The sequence below is a fragment of the Silurus meridionalis genome, chromosome 8 (assembly GCF_014805685.1).
Source record: "Silurus meridionalis isolate SWU-2019-XX chromosome 8, ASM1480568v1, whole genome shotgun sequence".
Classification (NCBI taxonomy): Eukaryota; Metazoa; Chordata; class Actinopteri; order Siluriformes; family Siluridae; genus Silurus; species Silurus meridionalis.
This window is the reverse complement of record NC_060891.1, coordinates 435,920-462,500: the sequence shown is the minus strand read 5'-3', so window position 1 is coordinate 462,500 and position 26,581 is coordinate 435,920. Positions and strand designations below refer to the sequence as shown.

The 26,581-nt window shown below is 42.4% G+C and overlaps 3 protein-coding genes across 10 annotated transcripts in view; 1 reads left to right on the top strand and 2 right to left on the bottom strand.

Moving 5' to 3' along the window:
* ralgapa1 (Ral GTPase activating protein catalytic subunit alpha 1) overlaps positions 1 to 15,810 on the bottom strand; it is a 47,424-nt gene extending 31,614 nt beyond the window's left edge. For 2 of the 6 annotated variants that reach the window (XR_006926747.1, XM_046856416.1), the window contains exons 1-20: positions 15,272 to 15,810; positions 13,499 to 13,609; positions 12,258 to 12,307; positions 11,815 to 11,872; positions 11,020 to 11,063; positions 10,226 to 10,403; positions 9,627 to 9,742; positions 9,110 to 9,248; positions 8,810 to 9,018; positions 8,164 to 8,409; positions 7,711 to 7,884; positions 7,464 to 7,532; positions 7,214 to 7,362; positions 6,168 to 6,291; positions 5,754 to 5,991; positions 5,421 to 5,585; positions 4,575 to 4,715; positions 2,612 to 3,538; positions 1,505 to 1,629; positions 25 to 238 (exon numbers count right to left, since the gene is read on the bottom strand). Coding sequence is in view for 5 of the 6 variants with exons in the window: in XM_046856416.1 (XP_046712372.1) it covers positions 25 to 238; positions 1,505 to 1,629; positions 2,612 to 3,538; positions 4,575 to 4,715; positions 5,421 to 5,585; positions 5,754 to 5,991; positions 6,168 to 6,291; positions 7,214 to 7,362; positions 7,464 to 7,532; positions 7,711 to 7,884; positions 8,164 to 8,409; positions 8,810 to 9,018; positions 9,110 to 9,248; positions 9,627 to 9,742; positions 10,226 to 10,403; positions 11,020 to 11,063; positions 11,815 to 11,872; positions 12,258 to 12,307; positions 13,499 to 13,609; positions 15,272 to 15,377 (3,583 nt within the window). In the remaining variant the exon portion in view is untranslated. The remainder of the gene's footprint in view (positions 1 to 24; positions 239 to 1,504; positions 1,630 to 2,611; positions 3,539 to 4,574; positions 4,716 to 5,420; positions 5,586 to 5,753; positions 5,992 to 6,167; positions 6,292 to 7,213; positions 7,363 to 7,463; positions 7,533 to 7,710; positions 7,885 to 8,163; positions 8,410 to 8,809; positions 9,019 to 9,109; positions 9,249 to 9,626; positions 9,743 to 10,225; positions 10,404 to 11,019; positions 11,064 to 11,814; positions 11,873 to 12,257; positions 12,308 to 13,498; positions 13,610 to 15,271) is intronic. The other 4 variants (XM_046856417.1, XM_046856419.1, XM_046856418.1 and 1 more) reach the window with 4 other exon arrangements.
* Positions 15,811 to 16,629: 819 nt separating this feature from the next.
* On the top strand, positions 16,630 to 20,810 carry brms1la (BRMS1 like transcriptional repressor a). 2 transcript variants are annotated; one of them, XM_046856432.1, is made up of 11 exons: positions 16,630 to 16,857; positions 17,279 to 17,414; positions 17,687 to 17,777; positions 17,886 to 18,013; positions 18,590 to 18,669; positions 18,754 to 18,850; positions 18,931 to 19,020; positions 19,537 to 19,601; positions 19,695 to 19,734; positions 19,982 to 20,133; positions 20,407 to 20,810. In XM_046856432.1, the coding sequence occupies exons 2-10, from the start codon at positions 17,279 to 17,281 to the stop codon at positions 20,122 to 20,124; spliced, it is 870 nt and encodes a 289-aa protein (XP_046712388.1). In that variant the 5' UTR covers positions 16,630 to 16,857; the 3' UTR covers positions 20,125 to 20,133; positions 20,407 to 20,810. The 2 variants fall into 2 exon arrangements, with proteins under 2 accessions (XP_046712388.1, XP_046712387.1); XM_046856431.1 differs by having other exon boundaries at positions 16,632 to 16,857; positions 19,982 to 20,120.
* Positions 20,811 to 22,073: 1,263 nt separating this feature from the next.
* Positions 22,074 to 25,972, bottom strand: lrrc57 (leucine rich repeat containing 57). Of its 2 annotated transcripts, none has more exons than XM_046856435.1 (6): positions 25,729 to 25,972; positions 25,224 to 25,318; positions 24,681 to 24,816; positions 24,272 to 24,540; positions 23,923 to 24,108; positions 22,074 to 22,937 (listed from the first exon to the last, which is right to left on the bottom strand). In XM_046856435.1, exons 2-6 carry the CDS (start codon positions 25,305 to 25,307, stop codon positions 22,896 to 22,898), a joined length of 717 nt encoding a protein of 238 aa, XP_046712391.1. In that variant the 5' UTR covers positions 25,308 to 25,318; positions 25,729 to 25,972; the 3' UTR covers positions 22,074 to 22,895. The 2 variants fall into 2 exon arrangements, with proteins under 2 accessions (XP_046712391.1, XP_046712390.1); XM_046856434.1 differs by having other exon boundaries at positions 25,224 to 25,321; positions 25,729 to 25,971.
* Between the last annotated feature and the right edge of the window lie 609 nt (positions 25,973 to 26,581).

Sequence of the window (26,581 nt, the reverse complement as noted above, 5' to 3'; positions counted from 1 at the left end):
TACATACTGATCTGCTGTACTTACTCTCAAACTTGTTGTCATACTGAAAAGCATTGAAAGAATCTGATTGGCTGTCGGAGCTGATGATGTCACTTCCGCTGGCACTGGCAGGTGAAGTCCACTCAGAGGGAACGCCCGGGTCATCAGCAGGGCGAGTGGGGTTTGAGCGGGTCAACACATCCGGAAAATCCTTAGGAATCTCCAAACTGCCCGGACTACTGCCCCGTCTCACCATGCCCTGAGAGAGAGAGAGAGAGAGAGAGAGAGAGAGAGAGAGAGAGACACACAAACAGAAATAAGGAGAAATAGAAGGAGAAAGAAAGTGTATTTTGTATTTGTTTTGAGACACATTAGACTATTAATAGTTTAAAGACTATTGTGCAAATGTTTTATGCAGGTGGGAATAAAAGCTGTAAAGTACGAATACTTTCATTTATATTTTCATTGTTTATTTTTATCAATTAAAAAAGTGTAAAGTAAATAAACAGAATCTAAATCAGTATTTGTTGTGACTCCGTTGAACTTTTCTTCTGTTGTTACACTGCACAGAGTCAGGGGTTGTGTTGGATCAGAGTCAGGTGTGTGATTTATTAATTCTACCAAGCAGGTGCTGATGATCAGTTTCATCTGTTGGTTGTAAATGAAGTGGAAGAGAAACAGTTGTGGAGGAGCTTCAAACTGGAAGAGGAGCCAAACTCTGCTACTAAGGTGAGATTACGAAAAATAGTTTCATGTCACAGGCCCTACACCAAGGCAAGACTGAGCACAGCAACAGACACAAGAGAGTTCTTCTGCATCAGTAAGGGCTCTCCCAAGCAAAGATCTCAAAGTAGGAGTTCTGGTGTTTCAAGATGTGCTCTTCAAGCTATTTTGAAGAAGCATAAAGAAACAGGCGATGTTGAGGAACATAGACGCAGTGACGGGCCATGTTTGCTGAAGTGCTGGACAGCGACACAATAACGAGTGAAGCATGGTGGAGGTTTCCTGCAGGTTTGGAGCTGCATAAATGAAGTTGGAGATGTGTTCAGGATTAATGGTGTTATCAGGATTATTTTCCATCATGCAGTACCATCAGGGAAGCATCTGATTGGCCTTGAAATTATTCTGCAGCTGGACAGTGACCCCATACATACAAGCCAATGTCATTAAGAACTATCTTCAGTGTAGAGAAGATCAGGGAGTCCTGGAATGATAGTTTTGGCCTCCACAGAGTTTCAATCTCAACATTATCAAGTCTGTCTGGGATTACATAAAGATACAGAAGAATCTGAAGAGCCTAAATCACAAAAGATCCAGGGTTAGTTCTCCAAGATGTTTGAAACAATCTGCCTGCTGATTTCTACCTAGAAGAGCTGATGATGTTCTGCAGGTAAATGGTGTCACACCAAATACTGATTTGATTTGGATTTCTCTTCTTTCTACTTTTTAAAAGCGTTCTCAATTTACAGTATGTTTTGGAACACGTCCCCAGTGGGACTGATGATGGTCTACACATCAGACTGACCGAGGTTCCTCCGGCTCTCAGGCGCTCCTGGATAAACTCGTCCATCAGATCACTGACGTTGGGGTTACTGCTCTCCGCCTCACTCGACACCGGGCGCATCTTCTGGGTGAGGTCATCTTTACTGGCTACACACACACACACACACACACACACACACACACACACACACACACACACACACTCCTGTTATTAAACCAGTGCAGATTCTTAAATCCCATGTTCACGTTCATCAGATAAACACAATCAGTAATTACTGTATAATAACTGATAATTGGCACATACTCACAAGATACACTTCACTATGTATAGCTTACACAACCTGTGTGTGTGTGTGTGTGTGTGTGTGTGTGTGTGTGTGTGTGTGTGTGTGTGTGTGTTGGTTTACAGAGGTTAATAAAGCAGATTTAATCTGAAAAGAAAAACAAAACCAAAGATAAATAAATCATCACAGCCAGGTTTCATATACACTAACCTATAACGCAAGACACACACACACACACACACACACACACACCATGCCACAGAAAGAGAAAGAGAGACAGATTTGAATTATTTCATGTGTGAACATTAATAATAATAATTTTAGTACTCATACACAAAACCAGTCCTGTGTCTGTTTGCGTGTTTGCGTGTGTGTGTGTGTGTGTGTGTGTGTGTGTGTGTCAGATTCATCGCTACCAAGCTTAAGATCACTCAGTAAGCATGCACTGCCCTCTGGTGGCTAAAACCCACAAACACACCATTGATTGAGTAAAAAAATAAAAAAATAAAGATATATATTCACTTTATTTAGGTGTGTGTGTGTGTGTGTGTGTGTGTATATAAGAGAGAATGTGAAAGGGAAGACTGGAGGGAGATGTGAGGGTACATGCAGCATCCAAGGTGGGGCAGAAGGGCAGCAGAGATCAAACATTAGATCCCAAAAGCTGGAGGAAGAGCAGGAGGAGGAGGAGGAGGAAGAGGGAGGCGCCGGCCGACAGTCTTTATACAGTTTTGAGCAAATTTAAAAAAATAATAAATTCAGCAAAAAAAATTATGAGGAAAAAAAATGAAGAAACAGGCTGTTGTCATGCCTCCGTGTTGCTGTGCATCAGCGTGGATCCTCACCTGGAGCTTTTCTTCCAAAATAGCCGATAAAATGCGAGTACAGGTCCTTCAGGTGCGCGTCCGAGGCAGCGCTTTTCCCGTGGCTCTTCGGTTTGGAGAGTGCGTGAGCCACGGATTTATAAACGCCACCTAACAGCGCACCCTGCTGGCGGGAGCGCATGCCTTCTCCCTCCTCGGACGACTCTCTGAGCTTAGTCGCCGGCCCCGCCCCGGGGTGCGAGTGCGCACTGAAGTGCCCTAGGCGCCGAAGTCGACTTTTCCAGTGAGCTTCTTTGGGATCTAGAGGGTTCAGAAAGTGCACCGACTCTGTAGAGGGGCGGAAAGTGACGTGGACGCCACCTCCTGGACGCTTTTTAGTTCGAGGGCGGAACCCAGCATGTTGGGCGGAGTCCACCTCGGTCAGGTGCTCCGTTGCATCTTGCCTACATAACGGTTTCTGATTGGTCGCTTGCTCTGCCTCGCACTGCTCTAAACACTCATAGAAACTCTGATCGCCCAGCTCGGGCTCAAACTCCTCCTCCATCTCTGCAGGCCTTGGCTCCGCCCCCTCCACAGTGAGGTCATCCTCTCTCTCTCCTCCCTCGGGTAAAATGGGTGTGGCCTCCAGAAACGTCCAATCAGGCACGAATGAGAGCTGAGGCTCTGGTACCTGGCACAGGTGCTCGTAGATGCTATCGACCGCATCGAGGGAGTGGGCAGGGCTATGGGAGGGGCAGTGGGTGGGGTCAGTGTGAGAGGGAGTGTCAGAAACAGGAAGTGCACCTTTCACGAGCGGCTCCATGATGTCAGAGGTGCTGCTGCTGCGTGGGAGCGGCGTCTGATCCGCTTCGGTCGAGACACAGAACACCTCGCCTGCTGGACTCTCCTCGCTCTGAGACGAGTGACGCGCACGAGGGGCTCGGAGAGACGGAGGGGGATCATCCATGTCTACACACACACACACACACACACACACACACACACACACACACACAAAATCATACTAGTGAGAGATGCAGGAATGCAATTTAAATAACTTAATATACTGAAAACACATGCTAGGGGTCCATACACACACACACACACACACACACACACACACACACACACACACAGGTTAACTGCTTCCACCACAAATCTCACAGCACATTACCATTATCAGGGTGTCTGTAGTTTTCTAAAAAACTATTTTTATTACTAAATTTACATAAAGATATTAAATATTTCAAATGAAGCTCTTCTTTTTCTTTAAAGGAAAAACTGTTGATTTCTGTGATTGTTTATTTGTAATGAATTTTGCTCTCACACGAGTGTGTTTGTGAGTCTGTGGACACCCAGGTGTAGATCTGTGTCACAGCATGAACATGCAGCAGGATAACGCATGCTTTTTATCAGAACCAATGTTCTCACACGCATGTCGCTTACATACACACACACACACACACACACACACACACACACACACACACACACACACGCAGGCAACATAAATAAAAAATATATAATAAAATAAAAGAATAAATAAAATAAGAACCTGTTCATGTTTTCCTGATATAACATTCAATAATAAATGGTAATAATTCATAAACATGAATGTGTTTATGTTTCTGGTTTTGGTTGGTTGTAAGGACTCTGATCAAACACTGATTGGTCAGACTGAAACCAATTAATAAATACAATTAGACTGATGTTCCCGCCTCTAATAACAGTCTAACCAATCAGATCTCAGGTCCTGCCCCCCGATGCCTCTTGAATCAATCAGATCTCAGGTCCTGCCCCCCAATGCTTCTTTAATGAATTAGGTCACAGTTCCAGTCTTATTTATTTGCTGTAACCAATCAGGTCACAGTTCACGCCCACAATGTTTCTTTTCGAAAGAAGGATGACAGAGCAGAAAAAGTGAACGATGCAGGCAGACAGGAATAAACTCTCTCACACACACACACACACACACTCGCAGGTGCAGAGGTTGAGCCGGCTGTACCTGACAGCTCATCAGCTAGGGGAGTGAGGACAGAGTCAGGAAGGAGAGGGTGCACAGGGTGGATTAGCACAGGAGCACTTTTAGCGCTGCGGATAAACGCCGCCGATAACAGACTGTCACCCGTCGAGCGGCTACGCAACGCTACAACACCAAGAGAACCAAAAGAAAGAGAGGAAAAGGAGGAGAGAAGCAGAGAGTAACAAAGCAAAGAGAAAAGAGAGAAAGAAACGTGTGAGACAGCACAGAGAGACAGCGAAGCAGATAACCGTGAAAATTACAGAGATTAATGAAGGGCAAATAACGAGTGGAAAGAAAGAAGTGATTGAAGAAAAAATCAAGGCTGAAATATGAAAATAGGAGAGAAGGAAAAGAAAATGTACAGAGATGTAATAAAGAGAGATGAACTGATTAAATGAAACTGAAGACTGAAAAGAATGAGAGGAATAAAGAAAAAAAGAGAAAAGATGAAAGAAAAGAAAAGAAAAGAAAATCAAAAGAGAAAGAAACGTATACATTAAAGCCAGTTAGAGTGAATTAGGGATGATGATGGTGATGATGTAGATGATGGTGATGATGTAGATGATGGTGATGTAGATGATGATGTAGATGATGGTGATGATGTAGATGATGGTGATGATGTAGATGATGGTGATGATGTAGATGATGGTGATGATGTAGATGATGGTGATGTAGATGATGGTGTAGATGATGGTGATGATGTAGATGATGGTGATGTAGATGATGGTGATGTAGATGATGGTGATGTAGATGATGGTGATGTAGATGATGATGATGTAGATGATGATGATGATGTAACATGTTGAGTGTATGATGTTAGTAACCCACCGATGGTCTTCTGCCTGACGATGCTCCTGGCCTTCTCGATGCCCGGAGAGCCAGCGGTGGTGGCGCTGCGCTGTCGCATGGCTACAGTTTGACCCGGAGGATCACGACTCCATCCTTTAGAAAAAGAACGATCCACCACCATCTTCTGTCCCTCATGTGCGCCACCTGCAGGAACACACACGATTACAGCAGGTTCCTGTACACTACAGATCTCCTGGAAGAACTGCAAATCTTCACCTGAAGGATCTGTGAATAATGTGTGTGTGTGTGTGTGTGTGTGTGTGTGTGTGTGTGTGTGTAAGAGACTAAAATGAAGATGTGTGCTGGTGTTACCTTTGCCCTTGTGTTTCTTGAGTTTCTGCTCGCTAAGTTTATCGAGTGGCAGCTCGTTTAGGTCCAGGCTGTACAGGTTCCTGGCCAGAACTTTGGTGAGGGTCTCCATGGTGAGAGACCACTCAGTGACGAGTTCCTCCCAGCAGGTGAGAGAGGAGAGCACAGAGAGCAGCTCATCCCACAGGTCCCGGGAGATAAACACGTTCAGGTTCCCTTTAATCCACGCTACAATCAGAGTCTGAACACACATCATCATCATCATCATCATCATCTTTAATGAAGAAACACTGCAGGAAGATTCTACAGAAACATGCGATGATTAGATGAAAACATGGGTTTATCCATTATTCTGTGTTGTGTCGCGCACATGTGAGTGTGTGTGTGTGTGTGTGTTCATGCTGTGTGCATCTCCACCTGAAAAATTGCTCCTGCTAATCGTCCAGACAGCGTGTTACTCTTTTTCCCCTGGGGCATGATGGAGGGAGGCCTCTTCATCACACACTCTGTCACTCTCAGCAACACCAGCAGGATCTGCTCCCTGACACACACACACACACACACACACACACACACACACACACACACACACAAACACACAAACACACACAGCAATGTGAAAATGATTTTAGGTTTGCCAACTTTCTATTTCTGGCTGTTATTCCACTGTTGCCATGGTTACAGGTGTTAAGTTGAACTGATCGATTACTGTCAGAGTGTAATTATGGTCTGTTCATACATGAGTTCTACCTTTAAATACCAGTTAGGACGTCGTGATCGTGTCCCTCATGCAATTACAACATGGGTGTGTCATTTTATATTATCGTCTCGACACGGTGATGAAGCTGCGGAATGGAGCTTAGAGATGAGGGTTCCTCATGACTGCTCCAACAGCCATGAGTTTCTCTCGCATGCGTAATGTTTAACAAAACCTGAGGATTTCTTTATTAGAGCTAAACCTATTTCTTCGAAATGAGCCGACGGGACACGATCATGACACCCTGACTGGTAACAACGCTGAAATTCCCTCTGCACAGCACTCACACTATCAGCATTCTGAGAAAAGGTTTTACAGTGAACGCTCGTCGTGCACCACTGCACTGCTCCATTATAACTAACTGCAAGGAGTTCGGGGCGAGCTCACACTGGTTCCAAACACACGCAGACCACCCAAACCTGCCAACTCCAAGCTCCAAAATTTCCCGTTTCCCTGCATCACCCTGTATTTACCTCGGATTCTTACGAAGCACTAACACTGGAGACTCCTTCCATAAACTTAAACCCCGACTTATACACATCACCTGATTTTCATTTATTTAAGGTGTTTGTGTAAAGTGTCCCTGTGCATGAGCTGTTACTATGGAAACCTGGTCAGATCTGCTGTTATAGAGGATTCTGACCAATCACAGCCCAGAACTCAGCAGCGTGTTTACACAGGTGCCTCAGTGCAGGTTGTACCATACCATGTTTTCTGGTCCATGTTCTGGTGCATGACGAGGCTGCGGTAGATGTTGAGGACGCGCTTGGACATGTCGATGTGCTCCTCCAGCAGAGGCTTCAGCTCGTTTGCTGGCTCCAAAAGGAAAACGTTGGAGGAGTTGATGATGAACACCTGAGAGGAGACGACAAGGAAGGTGGAGAAAAAGAAAAAGAGGAAGATGATGTACAGAATTAACACAGTGTGTGTGTGTGTGTGTGTGTGTGTGTGTATACCTGTAGCGTGGCCTGGAATCCTGCATGTACACTGTACTCCAACATGTCACTGTTCTTCATCACTCTCTCCTACACACACACACACACACACACACACACACACACAGGCACAGACGCACACAGACACACACACACACACACACACAGTCTTAGTGTCCTCCCAGTCTGCAAACACACTCTCCACCGAGGTCACATCACTGTGATCCAGATGTAAAACACTCTGATAGCTCAAGGTTCTGATGGTGACCTCATTGTGGTTCTCCGGGCCGTGTCCTAGAACCGGTTCCTGTTGGTCGAGGTAGCGCTCATCCTCATCTGGTTCTGCCATAAATGGAGGCTTTTCCTCCTGAGAGATCCACTCCTGATACACACGCACCACCTTACGCATCGCTGCTGCCTCACACATTGGCAACAAGAATGCCTACACACATACACACACACACACACACACACACACACACACACACACACACAGTTATGGGTTACCCCAGACGTACTCGAACAGCCAGGACTGTACCTGATGTTCTGCCGTGTAAAAGCGTTTACACCACAAATGTGTTATTAATGAAAATCCAGTTTATGGAGATTAGTGGGCGGGGCTAAACCTAATCCAGATGTACCTTGAAACACCTGATCATTCACAGCTGTTTAAAATAATACAGGGAAATGAACTGCACACAATCAACCCCTTCTCCATCACCTGTCTGAAGATCTCTGTGATGAAGTTCACGTTGGTCCTGGAGGAGTACAGAACATTCTTCACCACCTCTACAGCACTGAGGTTTTCTCCGTCCATGCTGCAGAGGCTGGACGAGCTTGGCTCTCTCTCGGTCAGAGTGCTGGTGTTCGAGTGAGACTGCTCTGAGTCTCCTCCTCCACCTCCATCCAGAACTGCAGATCGAGCACAACCTTCTTCTGAACGCAGGGCCAGACCTGCAGCTGCTCTCTGACACACACACACACACACACACACACACACACACACACACACACACACACACAATTATTATTTGTGCTCATTCATGCAGTTTAATTAAATCATTTTTTTAATAAACCAATGCAATGCTGACATTTCTCTCTGTGTGTGTGTGTGTGTGTGTGTGTGTTGTTTGCCTACTTCCTCTACAACAGGTCTCCATTACAATAACATCCACTGTTCGATTGTTACATCACTAAGTTTTACTACAATGTGTGTGTGTGTGTGTGTGTGTGTGTGAGTGTGTGTGTGTGTGTGTGTGTTTTGCCACTTCCTATTGAACCCTCATGGTTCCTCATTACATACATCCTCATAGCATACACACAATGGTATAGTGCGAACACTAGCATCCAGGAAGTTCTCGAGTTACCTGGATGTTCTTGGGCACGTTCTCACCCTCCACCCCGGGGATGCTGGTCAGCATGTTGGATTTGGGTTCCAGCCAGAAGGAGACTAGCCAGCGGATGAAGATGACCCGTGCGTTCAGGAAGCTCTCTTTAGTGCAGTACAAAGCCTCGTTAGTGTCGGGGTCTCTTTTAACCACCACGTAGCACGGCTTCGGCCTCATCGGGGGAATGTCTGCAGATCCAGATAGAATGGGAGAAGAGATAATGTTTAAAAAAGAGAGAAGAGAACAGAAAGTGAGGTGGTTCTCATGAGGGCTTCTTACCCAGAATGGGGGCGTACAAGCTGGTCTCTTTGGAGAAGTTTGGGAAGATGTGTGGAAGATAAAACTTCTTAAAATTGGCGAAGAGGAACGCAAAACCCTTCTCATGATTCTCTCGGCACCTCCACTCCAGACTCTTAGCCTGGACACACACACACACACACACATACACACACACAAATCTTTGTTTTGTGTACCAGAAGATCATGACAAAAATCACAACGATGGTGCAAACGCTTGAGGAGAAACATCAATGTGTAAGAGTGTATACACACACACACACACACACACACACACACACACACACACACGACACACGACACACGACACACACACACTAAAAGGAGTGTTAGAGTTCTCGGTCAGATCTAGGCGTGTCTCTGTCCCAGGTCCTTGGCTTTCTCTGTTGCTCTCGGTGATCTGTGTATCCGACTGACAACTAACTTTAGTGCAGCGGTAAAGGACAGACCACCTTCTCACACACTCTCACACACACACACACACACACACACACACACACCTGGTTGACCATGTACTTCAGTAGCACCTCCAGGAAGTAACCAGTCAGATCCTCCTGAGCTTTATCTCCGGACTGTGGCAGAACCAGAGGGCTGATCTCTTCAGGAGTTACCTGAGCTGTACATCACACACACACACACACACACACACACACACACACACACACACACACAAATCGCTTTTTACTAACCGTACTAACATTAAAATTGTGATGCTCCGTTAACTATTATTCTATAACATGTTTTACTATTACCCTATAAAGATATAGAGGTAGTCATGTATGTGGGCGGAGTCACAAACGTAACTCCTACTCATAATTGTAATTAGTCTAGATGCCCTGACACGCCCACCTGCCATAAACCCCACCAACCCGCCGTAACCCAGTCATAACCCCGTCCACAACTCCAAAACCCAAAAGCCACTTTTCATCTTCAAGTTCTTACGAATGATATATTACATACACTATAAACTGTTTAGTTTCATCTTCTGATTGAAATTAATTTGGCTTCTAAACACAACTTTCCTCATGTGTCTGTATTCCTACAAATTATCAGACAGAGAGAGAGGGAAAGAGAGCGAGAGTGTGATGGAGAGACAGACCTTCATGCAGGATGAGTGTGGGGTTGATGATGCTCTCCAGGGTGCGAGGTGTGTGTTCACACTGAGGAGCGGGGAATCCTGGGATCAGACAGGCGAAGATCCACAGCTGCTCTCTCAGAGCGTTATACTGTAGAGCCTGGAGCCAGAGGAGGAAGAGACGCACACCTTCTCTCCGTATCTACACACACACACACACACACACACACACACACACACACACACACACACACACACACACACAGTAAATGATAAAAATCTAAATCTATACTTATCTCTCTCTTGGTAATACACACACACATACACACACCCACACTTATGAACAAAAGTATTGGGACACCAGACTTTTCCACTTATAAGTTCTTCTTCCCCGAAATGTTTTCTAGATGCAGAAGCATGAACTTTTCCCTTCACTTAAACTAGAGATCCAAACCTGTTCCAGCATGGCAATGCCCCTGTGCACAAAGCCAGTGGCGTGAAGATCTGCTTTCCATGAGTTAGAGTGGAAGATCTCTTGCTATAGAACTCCATTCTATAGAACCCTATTAAACACCTTGGGAATGACTGGAACACTTACTGCACACCAGGAATCTCCTCACCTTCTCATCTACCTCACTTTACTGACTGACCTGAGATAATCTAGTGGAACATCTTCCCAGAAAAGTGGATCTTATTATAACAGAAACAGGATTAATGTGGAATGAGATGTTGAAAAAGCACATGTAATATTATATCAGGTCTCCTCAGACTTCGGTTATAAAGTGTAGATGTTTTAATGGTGAATAAATGAGCAGCACCTTCAGGGAGTTTCCAGTGTGCAGGAGTTTCTTCAGTATGAGACCTAAGAACAATGATAGAAAACACACACACACACACACACATTGTTTATCATTATGACCTGTTATCAGTCTTCACTAATGGTAGAACTGTAGTCTTTATTTTAATAATTTAAAATCTTTTAGAGAAGGAGAGAGAACAGGAGGGAGGCAGAGAGAGAGAGAGAGAGAGAGAGAGAGAGAGAGAGAGAGAGAGAGAGAGAGAGAGAGAGAAGGAGAAGAGAGAGAAGAGAGAAGAGAGAAGGAGAGAGGAGAGAGAGGAGAGAAGGAGAGAGGAGAGAGAGAGAGAGAAGAGAGAGAAGGAGAGAGGAGAGAAGCAGAAAGAGGCGAGAGGAGAGAAGAAGAAAGAGAGAAGAAGAGAGAGAGAAGGAGAAGAGAAGGAGAAGAGAGAAGAGAAAGCGAGAAGGAGAGAGGAGAGAAGGAGAGAAGGAGAGAGGAGAGAAGAGAGAGAAGGAGAGAGGAGAGAGAGAGAGAAGGAGAAGAGAGAGAGAGAGGAGAGAGAAGAAGAGAGAGAAGAGAGAAGAGAGAGGAGAGAGAGAAGGAGAGAGAAGGAGAGAAGGAGAAAGAGAGAAGGAGAGGAGAGAAGGAGAAGAGAGAAGGAGAGGAGAGAAGAGAGAGAAGAGAGAAGGAGAGAGAGAAGCAGAAAGAGGCGAGAGGAGAGAAGAAGAAGAGAGAGAAGAGAGGAGAGAAGAAGAAGAGAGAGAAGAGAGAAGAGAGAAAGAAAGAGGAGAGAAAGAGAAATGAACTCTGTCAGACCGATGCTGTGAAACTGCCATCGCCCGTGAATGCGCTCAGGCAACAACTGCAGGATTTTCTGTAAAGTAAAAAAAAAAAAAAAGACCAAAAAAGAATTGTATTTAATAAAATCTGAATAATATGTGATTATTAAGAGAGATGAGTTTACGAGAGGAACAGCGTGTAGGACGTTTTAGAGACACGGTGAGGGAGGAGTGATTGAGATGGTACATGGGGTATGGAGACGGATGATCCGCTGTGGTGAACTGTAATGGGAGGAGGAACTACACACCTCACACAAGCACACACACACACACACACACACACAGTGCTGCTTCTTCTCTAAAACACAGTGAGGAAGTTCTCAGTGACCTGGTTTCTATTTAAAGAGTCTTACATTTATAAACACAGGTGTGTGTGTAAGTGTGTGTGTGTGTGTGTGTGTTTACCAGCCAACTTCTTACCTCAAATATGAAAAGTATGGAGTCGAGCTCTTCCCTTTGTGATTTATGACCTGGTGGAGAACAAGCACACGTGCGCACACACACACACACACACACACACACACACACACTCAATAAGATGCTCTTCCTCTCATCAGCTGACCATCATCATCATCATTATAATAACAGCAACAACAACAAGAGCTGCAACTAACAATTATTTTGATAATTAATGAGTTGGATGATTTTTTCAGGGTATTTATGTATAAACATACTTAAAAAATGCAAAAGCCACATAATTTGAGTTTAACTATCATCAATTTGGACATTTTTGTGCTTGTTGGGGGGCGTTTGGGGGATTTCTCCTTTAACAAATTCACTCACGCTGGGATTCTTGCTGTAAAAACAACAACAAAACAGCATTTGTGTATGAAAGGTGAAGCAGTTTATGTAAATAAACATTTGTATTGTATTGTGCAGCCGCAAGTGCAACTATACTTACCAAAAATTAATATAAAATAAAATACAACATTGTTTTGACACGTTATTGTTTAAAAATACAGACAATTTGTTCAGAAGATATAAACATCTAGAATATAATTTTATATCATAATTAAATGATATGTATAAATAAACATTTGAACGTAGTAAATCACGATGGAAAACAGAAGTCACTCTTTTAGTAGACAAATTCTATAAAAGAGAATGAAACGGAGAAACGCAGCAAGATAACAGACTTGATAAAAAACAATGGTGTACAAATGCATAAACATTTGCTAAAAACTACAACAGAATGTGATCGTTTACTGCTGCTGTTATTTGCTGCTGTTAGATTTAGTGTTTGTTCGCACGGTTTAATTGCATCATCACGATGTCGAGAGCGAACTGATTGCGTGTCCTGATGCAAGTCGCAAGTCACTGCGTTTAATATAAAATGCTCTCATGCCTTGAATGCGTTGGGACGCACACTTTTTCCTGCTGCCGGCTGACCCTGTACTGTCCGCCATTTATGCAAGCAGTTGTGTATCTTACCGTCACACAAACACGTAACTTGAGCAGCCCGAATAATTGATAACGGCATCCGTTGACAACTAATTTAATTATCGATTATTACAAATATTTTGGATTAGTTGTTGCAGCTCTTATTACAAGAAGAAATAAGTATATAAAATGATCATGTAAAAAGTGTGTGTGTGTGTGTGTGTGTGTGTGTGTGTGTGTGTGTGTGTGTGTGTGTGTGTGTGTGTGCGCGCATGTTGCACCTTTCTGTTTCAAGTTTGCTTCAATACTGACGAAGTTCTCAAAGAAGACGTAATAGATGTGAGAATAATTCTGGTCGAAGAAGTGTTTCAGTTCAGCCGGCTCTGCGTTTTCTATCACACACACACACACACACACACACACACACACACACACACACAGCACATTAAATTAATAAAACCAATATACTATAATAATAACAAATGTAATAAATAAATAATGTATATTTAATAATAATAAGAAAATAAAGAAGAAATGATTATTACTGTTGTTATTATTATTATTATTATTATTATTATTATTATAGAGACCCGAATACACCTTTAGGTAAAAAAATAAAACTCTCTTTCTCTCTCTCTCACACACACACACACACACACACACACACACACACACACACACAGTAGTGATTCAGACTTCCATTTCCTAATTAGATGCTGAAATCTGTTCATTAACACACAGGAATAAAACATCACAATGCAGGAAATTACATCATCACAAGGAAGAACATTTTATCATCAAAAATACTGTGTGTGTGTGTGTGTGTGTGTGTGTGTGTGTGTGTGTGTGTGATGATGATGTAATAGCAGTGTTATCTCTGTTTCTCTCTCTTTCTCTTACACACACACACACACACACACACACACACACACACACACACACACATACACACACACCTACACATACAATGTTTCTTTGTTGATCAGGAAGCTGCAGCACTCAAACAATCTCCCACAATGCCTTCTGTTTCTCACACTTCCTGCTCCCGTCCCAGAGGAAATGCTCTGAGGTTCCACCCCACCCAGAACCGAGGAACCCCAGCGCACGCACACACACACACACACACACACACACACACTTATTATCCATTATGTAACCCATTTGAAATTAAACACACACATATGTAACATAAAAGCTGAAAACACTTTTATATTTATGAAAAACACCAGAATTTATAAATATTCATTATTATTCAGTGACTCAATTAAGCTCAGGCTCCTCCCCTGAGTTACACACAGGAACGTCGCAGTGTGGAACCATAATTCCCCTAACCACGCCTACTAGCATTATGACCACGCCCACTTGTATTATGACCACGTCTACAACATGACACGGGACACACTCCGTAATGATTTATTCATTCACTGTGCTGTGTAATGCTTTATCTATCCATTCATGCTCGGTGTGCAAAAGTTTGTGCACCCCCACTACAATACTGTTCGGGTTTTGTAACATGTGGAAGGAGTCTCCAGTGTCAGAAGCTGTAAGTTCAAGTCCTCCAACGTCCAACGACAGAGGAGCGAAGCGTGAGGTCAGTGAGGGATCTGAAGCATGGATGGTGCTTTCACCCTCAACCTGTCGCAACCGTAGATGTAACTATAAACGGATAAAGACTCCTTTAGTCAGTTAATAAACTGCTGAGGTACAAGAGGAATAAAACACCAGGGGTCGTGCTGTGTGTGTGTGTGTGTGTGTGTGTGTGTGTGTGTGTGTGTTTGTTTGTTTACAGAAAGTGCACCAACACACACTCCCTCACTGACACGAACATCTCCATATCAACGTCTACTGCATCACACTCTCACACACACACACACACACACACACACACACACACACAGCATGCGGTCATCTGGCTGTAAGTTATATGCATTAAACAGTGCATGTGTGTGTGTGTGTGTGTGTGTTTAAGTGGAAGTAGGTGTGTGTGTGTAAGTCTGATGCAGGAAAGCTGGAGGTGAAGCTCCAGGGCCTGGTGATGAAGATCTCGAACTCACCGATGACGATGCGCAGATGTTTTAGTCGGGTCAGCACGTCCTTCTTGGGGTCCAGGACCTTCTGCGTGGACTTGCGTACATCTCCATGTGTTTTTTTGGAGAACATGGTTCCGGAGCAGATCGGAGCAGAGCCGAGGCTCCGGGTTTCCTGCCTCTTCTGCCTCCTGCCTGCCTGCGGGAACTCAATCACTCACAACCACGCTACAGCGGAACTGACGCGCGGAGAGGACATGTCCCTCACTGTCTCACTCACACAGAGACACGAGGAGTAGACAATAGAGACAGTTCAGTCACCTGCAGATAAACTAAAGTCAACTCCACACTTCCCTCTGTCCCTCGGTCTCTACTGAACTGATCCCAACATGGCGCCGATCAGCAGGGACACAAACAACTCAATCGATAGCCGAATAATTCAACACCTCATCTCTCACCTGTATATTCTAATCCACTCCTTTATTTACTTATGGATTTGTTTGATTTAAGATTCAGAGGTTGGTTTATTGACACATGACAAATATATCTCACTACTGCTACACATTTCATTTTACTTAATATATAACTTAGTTCAAATATCAAAGTAAATAAGAAAAGAATATAAATAAATATGCATACTGTGAGCTAATGCATTTTCCTACAGGATCAATAAAGTATTTTGATAACAACAAAAATAACAATAAACTATTATAATAATATACTATAATCTTACTTTAATAACAATATAATAAAAACAATACAGAGTTACATATATATATATATATATATATATATATATATATATATATATATATATATACACACTATCATAAACAATACAATCTTTATATACAAGAATAAGACATTCATCAGCACATTCTAATAGCGTTAATCACACAGGAGTAAATAAAACGTAAAAAAAATGCTTAATAAACCATTAAAAAGAGAAATCGCTTGATCAAAACAAGATTTAAATATTTTATTGGTAAAAAAATAAATATGGAATGGAATGTGGGATTTTATATATTTGAGTTATATGCTCATTATTTAAAAATCTGATTGTATTTGTTTTAAATTTGTTGGGTGTCAAAATGACAAGTTACTTGATTATAAGTGATAAATAATAATATTTATGTATTTATAAAACACAAAATACCAGTTTTAGCTATTTTTATGTAAGTCTTTTTTGCTGAACTGTTTAAAATAATGCAATTTATCCGTATAAAAATGCCGTTTAACTTTTCTTCACTCGGTTATTTGAGTCTAGTACAAGAGATTGTAAACATTCCAGTCATGCCGCCCGGTATTTTTGGTCAATGTAGTTCTCTAACAGCCGAGGCGCTACTGAGCGGAATAAACCATACGTGTGTAAAAACTACATCACCCACAATCCCACAGTAGGCGCAAGTACGCTGCTTAGCCCCATTCGCTAGAAACTAGCTAAGCTATTTTAGGCGGACGGTGGACTCTCCCGGAGCGGCTAAGCGCGGTGATGAGATCCGCTTCCCGCACCGACACACAGTTTGAGGCTCGGAGAGAATTTTAATGCGTCACTGAGAGACTGGAAGCGGAAACAGCGGCCCCCGGGACCGTCAGCAAGCTAACACAACCAGGTAGCTAACGGTGTAGCGTTGTACTGCTAACGGAGTGTGTGTATATACAGATATAGTATGTGGTGCGTGTAGTTTTGTGTATATCATGTGGTGTGTGATTGTGTGTGTATAGGGTATGATTATTGTGTGGTGTGTGTGTAAGTTTGTGTATAGTATGTGGTGGGGTGTGTGTGAGAGTGAGATTGTGTGATTAGTATGTGGTGCGTGTGTGTGATTGTGTGTGTGTATACACAGATATAGTATGTGGTGGGGTGTGTGTGTGTGTGTGTAATTTTGTGTATAGTATGTGGTGTGTGTGTGTGTGTGTGTGTGTGTGTGTGAGTGAGATTGTGTGATTAGTATGTGGTGCGTGTGTGTAGGGTATGATTATTGTGTGGTGTGTGTGTGTGTGTGTGTGTGTGTGTGTGTGTGTGTGTAAAAGATGCCAGTTCACTCGAAGGAGAAGAAGGACAGCACTCAGGAGGAGATGGAGGTGGATTATGGAGAGCAGGAGGGCAGCAGCTCTGAGGAGGAGGACACCGACACTTCATCAGGCTCTGAGGATGGAGAGAGCTCAGGTAACACACACACACACACACACACTAGAGTACAGACAACCCTACAGCACTATGCAGAAGTCTTGGCACCCTGTTATTTCTGCACTATACATATTTGCTAAGGTCTGAATTATGGATGCACATTAACATTAACAAGCCTCCTTCACATCAGCCCTCGTTCCCTTCCCTTCATTGCAACGGGCCACGTTTCTCTGTGTAAAGCTGCTGGGGTGAGTATAGTGTTTAACTGTGTGTGTGTGTGTGTGTGTGTGTGTGTGTGTGTGTGTGTGTAGAGATGGATGATGAGGATTGTGAGAGGAGACGGCTGGAGTGTCTGGATGAGATGACGAACCTGGAGAAACAGTTTACAGACCTGAAGGATCAGTGAGTATCTACTTCTGAAGCCTTCTCCAGTTCACCCTGCCCCATGTGTTTGTCCTTTATTAATAACCTGAAACACTGTGTGTGTGTGTGTGTGTGTGTGTGTCTCAGCCTGTATAAGGAGCGTCTCAGTCAGGTCGATGCCAAACTACAGGAAGTGATCTCAGGAAAAGCGCCAGAGTACCTGGAACCTCTCGCAAACCTGCAGGAGAACATGCAGATCAGAACTAAAGTCGCAGGTAACACATGGACCTTCTCTTTCTCGCTCGCTCTCTCTCTCTCTCTTACACACACACACACCTCATGCAAAGCTCAACAACACAACTTTGTGTGAGTGTTTTCTACCACATTGCTGAGATCTGGACAACAGCAGCGCAGCTTTAAATTAATGCGCTCGCTGCACACCGTTTCCATAGCAACAGGAGCTGACTGATCTACTTCTCATTAAAAAATATACATGAAAATATATAACACTTTATATTTTGCTGGACTGTAAAACGTCTACACTTTTGAGAAACTTGTTTTATTCTGTTGATACATTGATACAAAAAGGTTTTTAATCAAGTTCTCCAAATGTAGTACAAAGATTTTTGGAGAAAACGAATCTTTTAACGTATTTAGTTTTATACTTGTGTAATTAAACTGGACTTAATCCTGAACATAACCGTAGAAGCTGCTGCGGCGTTAAAAAAAAGAGAGAGAGAAAAAAAATGCGTTGTTTATATGAAGTGTTGTATGATTATTCACGTGTGTGTGTGTGTGTGTGTGTGTGTGTGTGTGTGTGTGTGTGTGTGTGTGTGTGTGTGTGTGTGTAGGAATCTACAGAGAGCTGTGTTTGGAGTCAGTAAAACACAAATACGACTGTGAGACTCAGGCAGCGTTTCAGCATTGGGAGGTGAGCATCACACACACACACACACACACCACAACAGATTCACGTTTTGAGTTACTTCAATGTAAGTGTGTGTGTGTGTTGTAGAGCGAGAAGCTGCTGCTGTTCGATACGGTTCAGACTGAACTAGAGGAAAAAATCCGCCGGTTGGAGGAGGACAGACACAGCATAGACATCACCTCAGGTTCTTCTTCATTATTATTATTATTTTGATGTACAGTATTGAGATTATGATGTAACTTCCAGTTTGTGTTTTTTTAATAGAGCTTTGGAATGATGAACTTCAGTCAAGAAAAAACAAGAGGAAAGATCCATTCAGTCCAGACAAGAAGAAGAAACCTGTGGCGGTGTCTGATATCCTTTACCTTTCACCTACATTGTTTATTTGTGTATATAATATAATTATGTGGACAAAAGTATTGGGACACCTGACTTTCCCCAGCCACACTGAGACACACGTCTCGGACATCTTTGGAAGCCGGTGCATGAAATTTTGCCTTGGAGAGACACACCTGTTCCAGCATGAACAAGGTTGGAGTAGAAGATCTCCTGCTATAGAGCTCTGAACCCTATTGAACACCTTTGGGATGAATGTGAACGCATGTTGAATGTGAACGGTGTTGACTGCACCACAGGAACCTCCTCACCTTCATCACTACCTGACTTTACTAACACTCTTGTAGCTGAAGGAATCTCCACAACATCTAGTAAAACATCTCAGAACATATGGAGCTCATTATAACAGTAAATGGAGACTAAATGTGGAATGAGATGTTCAAAAAGAAGCACATAGCAATCTTATGGTCAGGTGTCCACAAACATTTGACCGTACAGTGTAAAATGATTGATTATATACTTTAACCTGCACACGGCCGTATATCGTTTACATGCTGCATGATTTGGACATTCTGGAGGACTGGACCGCCATCAGAAAGGTTCGGGAATAATCGCACTTTTCTTACGATATTAAATATGACTTTTACACGAACGAGCACGTTTTTACTTTAAAAAAAATGTTTAATTTTTAGGCCATGGCCACTTTGGGACCTCACAGAGTCAAACCTGATGGTAAAGTGTTAATTATTACAACTGCACTTATAATTATTACATATTTACTCGTCTTTATAATGTCACACAAAAAGGATCCTAATGCTCATTACAGTAAATAATGCCATTTTTATTATACCACAATGCATATGAATATCAAAACTGTAGTTTAATTGTAGTTAATTTACACGTTATTTTATTATTGAGTGTTCTTTAGCTCAAGAGTTGCTGTGTGTGTGTGTGTGTGTGTGTGTGTGTGTGTGTACAGTTACAGTTTGTCCATCTAAAAACGAGAAGCAGCAGCAGCACATCGCTCGCTCGGAGGACGGACGGCTGCTGTACGACGGAGAATGGTACAATCGAGGACAAACCATTTCTATAGACAAGAAGGACGAGTTTCCCACCAGGTGAGACTCTCATGTACGTTTACAGTCTCTCTCTCACACACACGCGCGCGCACACATACATACATACATATATATATATCTATATATCTATAAACATCAGGGCCAGAGATGTGGCTGAATAAGTAAGGTCACTGTAACCATAGCAACCACGTCACCACTAAATCTGTTGGAATATCTGTTTCTCTTCTCTCATGTCTCCTATCTACTTCTCATCTCACTCCTCTCTCTCTTATCCTCCTTCATTTTCTCTCTGTTGTCATGTTCTCTCTCTCTCTCTCCCCTGCAGTGCGATTATAACGACTATAAATCATGATGAAGTTTGGTTTAAGCGCTCGGACGGGAGCAAGTCGAAGCTTTACATCTCGCAGCTGCAGAAAGGAAAATACACCATCAAACACGCCTGAGAGAACCGGGAGAACCACGCCAAGTGTTCAACACCACTGTGTGTGTGTGTGTGTGTGTGTGTCCTCGTTTTCATTATTACAGATGTTATTTTTCTGATCTTTTTTGTTAAATGTTTTCTACATGTTTTCTGTAAATACACTCCAATCAAACTGCTGCCTGTCTGATCAGTGTTACTCTGACCTGTGTGTGTGTGTGTGTGTGTGTGTGTGTGTGTGAGAGAGAGAGAGAGAAAGGTTTACATCTCTGTTATAGCCATGTGCCACAATAAAACTTTCTTATCACAAACCAACCGTGTGTGAATGTTTCTCACAACCGTGACGTCTCTGCGGTGGAAGTCGAGAGCGCGAGGACGCCGAGCTGTAGAGCAGAACCATGTCGTGGAGAACCGCACTCATCTAATGAACAAGTTCAGTGTTGGAGCAGAAAACAGCCTGATAAAAAAGATTCACAGGTTCATTTGCATTCTTCAGCCAGGAGTCTACAACCTGCTTCATACTTCATGAGCTCGTGATCTCCCGCAACACTGTTCCTACAACACGACTCAATCTGAAGTTCACAATTAAACACACAACTCACATTTCAGCTCAGGTGCTTCAACTTCTGAACATGTCCTAGAATAAAAGGAGGAGAAAATGTCATACAATAATGCGCGAGTACACGTGTACATCATACACACTGATCAGCTAGAATATTGTGTTGGTCCTCTATTGCTGCTTAAACACTTCTGACCCATTAACAGCAGTTTGAGCTACAGGAGCTCGTCTGTTGGATCAGACCACGTCGCCGGTTCTCCACTGTTCCTTCCTTGGAGCACTTTTGATAGATACTGACCAGGAGCAGACCACAAGAGCTGCAGTTTTGGAGATGCTGAGACATAGTTTGAAGACTGATTGAGACTCAGCACCTTGGTGCCAGAACAAAGAAGAGTCTTGAAGCAGGTATTCTTTGTACCATGAGAGATAGTGGGATTGGTCCTGTAGTGGCTGTGGACCAGAGGGGCGTGTGGTGGAATATGGGATGAGATAAAAGCTCTGAGGAATCATCATTGGTTTTGTAAGTGAGAATCAGTGTTTTGAATCTGATGCAGCAGCTACATGAAGCCCGTGGTGTTTAAGAACCTAGGACTGGTGTTTGAGAACCTAGGACTGGCGTTTGAGAACCTAGGACGATCAAACACAAGCTGCGCAGCTGGATGTTTTTTAGAGGCAGGTGAGGAACTGAACAAGAACCTGAGTGTCCTGTGTGGACAGAAACAGATGAATTCACTTGATGATGTTGAGAAATCCTCAAGAACATGTTAGATTAGCAATATGAGAAGAAAAGAGCATTTGATTATCCACGGTTACCAAATAAAAAAAGAGTTGATTTAAACAGCAGCTCAGTTTTGCTTCAATCTTCAACAGTTTCTAATAAGATGCACTTCATTGTGTGTGTGAGCTGTGTAGTTTCCCTTCATTTAACATGCTGTCTTTACCAAAACCACACACACACACACACACACACACATTATAGAGGCAGGGTGAATAAATGATCTGAATATCATTAAACTTGTATTTATTATATTTTTATTAATATAACACATTTGTGCATGTTACTGTTCACTATAATGATGTATAAAATAAGATCTGAGTAGGACACAGGATTTATTAGTTTTTGCATATGTTTTTGCATATATTGTATAGTTTAGTGTCGAAGACGTGCGCACACGCGCGCTGAAGGGTAGAAGATGATGCAGTATTTGTACTAATAAAGACGTTAATAAGATGTGTGTGTATACTTTTGCAACTTTCTGATATTAATGTTTAACTTTGAGGCAGTAAAATTGATCTTTTTTAAATAAAGGTGCTTCAGAAAGGGGGTGTGGCTATTTATGTGTGTCAGGTGACTGTAGAAAACAATAAGCATGCAGCGAGAAATCCTGATGTCTGTCTTTTAAACCAAACAGTGAATAAATATAGAAACCTGTAGCTGTTTATAATAACGCAGAGATTTATACCTACATAAATTATTATAATTATTATTATAAAATTAATTAATTGGCATTATATAATAAATAATCTTTAATCTTGTGTCTTTAGGACTCTGGAGGACAGGTTTCTCGTGTGTGTGTGTGTGTGTGTGTGTGTGTGTGTGTGTGTGTGTGTGTGTGTGTGTGTCTTTTCCCTGGTGTTAATACTACAGTGAAATGAAAGAACTGTATGTGTATCATCATAATGATGCCTTCAGATTATAAAGCGGTGTGTTCTCTTCCAGACAGTGTACTTCCCTGAACTTTACCGTCCAGCAGGAACTCAGTGCTGGAGATTAAAAGTTCATCATAATATTGTCTCATCTTTTCCGTCTTGTCCTTAGTTACCCTTTTTTTGTCCTTCATGCAAATTTCTTCTTTGTCGCTGTGAAGCGCTCCATGTACTGAGGGAATAAACACACACACACACACACACACACACACACACACACACACACACACACACACACACGTAATGAATAAACGCATTTCACACTAATATAACAATCATCACAGTTTTGCTGGAACGCATCATATTTATAATGAATCTCTGCTCTGAATTAATTCTGTCCTCCTGGGGAGACACGGTTGCCATGGCGATGCATCATATGCACTCTACACCATTTGTAATTAAGAAATGTGTTATGTTTTATGATCGGAGACGTCTCCTGATTGTGTCTCTCTCTTTCTCTTGGTCCAGATTCAGCTTTTTGTTGAATAAATAAACCCAGGATCAGGTCTGTTTTATTCTCAAACATTCAGTGTTTACACTCACACTCCGAGGGAGACAAACCGGTGTGGGCGTGGCCTGTGTGGGCGTGGTCTGTGTGATGGACTAAAACTTTATTATAACCCAATAAACCTCAACAATCAGATGATCTGCATTAATCAATCATTCAGGCTCCAACTGTCACTGATTAAACAAATAGAGATAAAATGTGTATTTATTTTATTTGTAATTCTGTGTATAAATTTGCCTTGTTTTAACTGGTACATCACTTTTACCTTTATTTCATGCAGTTTTTATAATTTCATTGTTTTCATTATTAATATTATTGTTTATTAGAACATATAACACACTACACTAAATGGCAAAAAGTTTGTGGACGTAAGATCACTGTTCCACATTTAGTATATTAGTCCCATTTCTCCATTTAGATGTTCCACTAGAGTTCACATTCATCCCAAAGGTGTTCAGTAGAGTTGGAGTTCTATAGCAGGAGATCTTCCACTCCAACCCATGGAAAGCAGATTGTCATGAAGCTGGATTTGTGCACAGGAGCAGCAATAGTACATTATACAATTTCATTAGGAGTTGTTTTGCATCGGGTCCATTTATGTGGTGTGTGTGTGTGTGTGTGTGTGTGTGTGTGTGTGTGTGTTAGTTACCTGGTCATATCCTTCGAGATCACGCAGCTTCTTCACCTCAAACAGGTTTCCTTCGATAGAGAGCAGAGCCACATTGGAGTGTGTGAGAATGGAGGAGGGGATGGAGGAAAGTTCCAGACAGTTCTCCTGCAACCTGAGCACCTTCAGTCTCGGACAGCGAGAAACTTCCGGAGACAGAGCGGAGATCTGAAACACGTCAGTGTCAGTCGTCACCTCAGAGCAATAAACAGATTAAAGCTGAGACACACACACTTACTAAGCACATTAATGATTATTCATTTTATATAAATCATAAATATTCTGAAAGGTGTGCAGTGTGAGATCTGAGTACTAAAGTGAGCACATGGACCTGGTTCTGGTTGAGGTTGATCTCGATGGCCTGCAGCTCGGACACCTCAGGAGGAACGGCCTGGATGTGGTTCTTGGACAAGTCGAGAAGGTCGAGCTGACGCAGGGAGCCGAGGTTGCTGGGAAATTCTCTGAACTGATTGGCTGAGAGACTGAGGGTGCGCAGAGCTTTAAGCTGAGAGAACGAGGCGGGGAGCTGAGTGAGCTGATTACCGTTTAACATCAACGTCTCCAACTTCTTCAGCTTCCCCATCTCTGCAGGGAGATTGGCTGTGAACACACACACACACACACACACACACACACACACACACACACACACACACACACGCAAATCTTTATTATACTATTTATTACTCCCTCAAATGGTTGGCGTGTAATTAGCATGTTAATAATGAAGAGGTTCTCACTCAGGCGGTTGTTGCTGATGGTCAGACTCTTCATCTGCTGGAAGTTTCCTATAAATGCGGGCAGCGTCTCGATTTTGTTGTTGGACAAGTCGACTGTGCGCAGATTCCCAGTGAGTCGCTGTAACTCCTCCGGAAACTACAACATCACACACAGGAAATACAGTGTACGACGCATACAACTACACACTGGACCCGAGAGAACACGCTTTTCTCATATATATATAATTAATTATTAACACACACCCACATCTTTATATTCGTTATTTTCTGAATAATGAGTGTGTACGTTTTTTACAGAACCAAAAATCTCAAAATGAAAAACTGTGGAAATTTTACAAATAAAAAGTTTTATAGAAAAGTGTTTCCCATGAGAGTTGCGGTGAAATTAACATTTTAATTCTTTTTGTTTTAATCAAATATGCAAATTTACACATTTAAATATTTATAGGGATGTATTTCAATATTACAGGACAAAAATTCCGACGAGAAAAGCAGCAATCTGCGTTTATTTGTGTGTGTGTGTGTGTGTGTGTGTGTGTTTACCTCCTGCAGGTTTTTGCCTGTTAACTGAAACACTCCGGTTTTCTCTGAGGTCTCCAGATGAGCTTTGAGAGCACTGTTCCCCATTTACACACTCTCTACTGTACAATTCAAACACACACACACACACACACACACACACACACACACACACACACACACACACAAACACAAACACAAACACACACACACACACACACAAACACACACAGTCACTCTCTCCCAGGATAATAGAGGAGCATTTGCACGGGCTGTGTTCAAATGTCTGTACAGTGTCTGAGCTCGCGCACTGCAGAGGCTGTACAGTAAAGGCGCATGTGCCCTCCGTAGTGTTCCTCACTGCACCGTTTGAGACACAGCCCACAGCAGCTACTCATCTCAACGGCGAGAGAAAAGAGTAGCTATAAATAAATAAACTCGCTGATTTACACCACAAATCACATCTAAATAACATCCCCATCCTCGAAATCATTTATCTATTCTAAATAATAATAATAACAGTACTTACCTATCGCCAGCTAATCAGCCAGCTAAACCTAGCTAATCCAAGCTTAACCCGGGCTCGGTTAACAAACTGAGAGTACCGCTAACATAAACGCAGAAATGTGACTTTATCTCACAGACCTGAGATTAAAATGAAATAAAAATAAGATAAACTGTTGGAATGAACAGAACTCCAGGGTAAGGCAGGAGCTAACACGCTAACTTCTCCTCAAACACCAGAACTGTGTGGAATATTGTTTTTTTTAACCACCTGTATTCCAACAAGCCCAGTCGCCTTTGCTCTGATTGGCTGGACGTAATAAAACGCGTCCGCCTATTGGGTTGTTGATGCGGAAGCGGTCAGAATATGGGTAGGAAAAAAACAGTAAGCGCTGATCCAGTAGCAGGCGCTGCAGTGACAGGGTTTGGACATGGTTTAAATTTAAAATGTTTATTTTTTTAAGGCTTTTATAGTTGTGTGAACGAAAACGTAGAAGGTCATGGAGTACATTTTTAATAAAAAATAAAATGTAATATAATAAAAAATATTATTTTACATTTTTTTAATTTTGCGCTCATTAGAGCCTCCTGGTGGACAATCGCGGAAGAGTGATTAGAAAGGACAAGAATATCAGATGATACACAAGTACGATGGTTCGATTAACGATTTTTCGATCTTACGATAACGATAAGGAAACGAAATATATATATTTTTTGAAAATATAACTATTTTCTCTCTCTCTCTCTCTCTCTCTCTCTCTCTCTCTCTCTCTCTCTCTCTCTCTCTCTCTCTCACAAAGACTGAAATTGTATTAGTGTAAGTAAATTATTATCAGCATCCTGTCCAGTCTTTCAAACACATAAAACAGACTAAAACA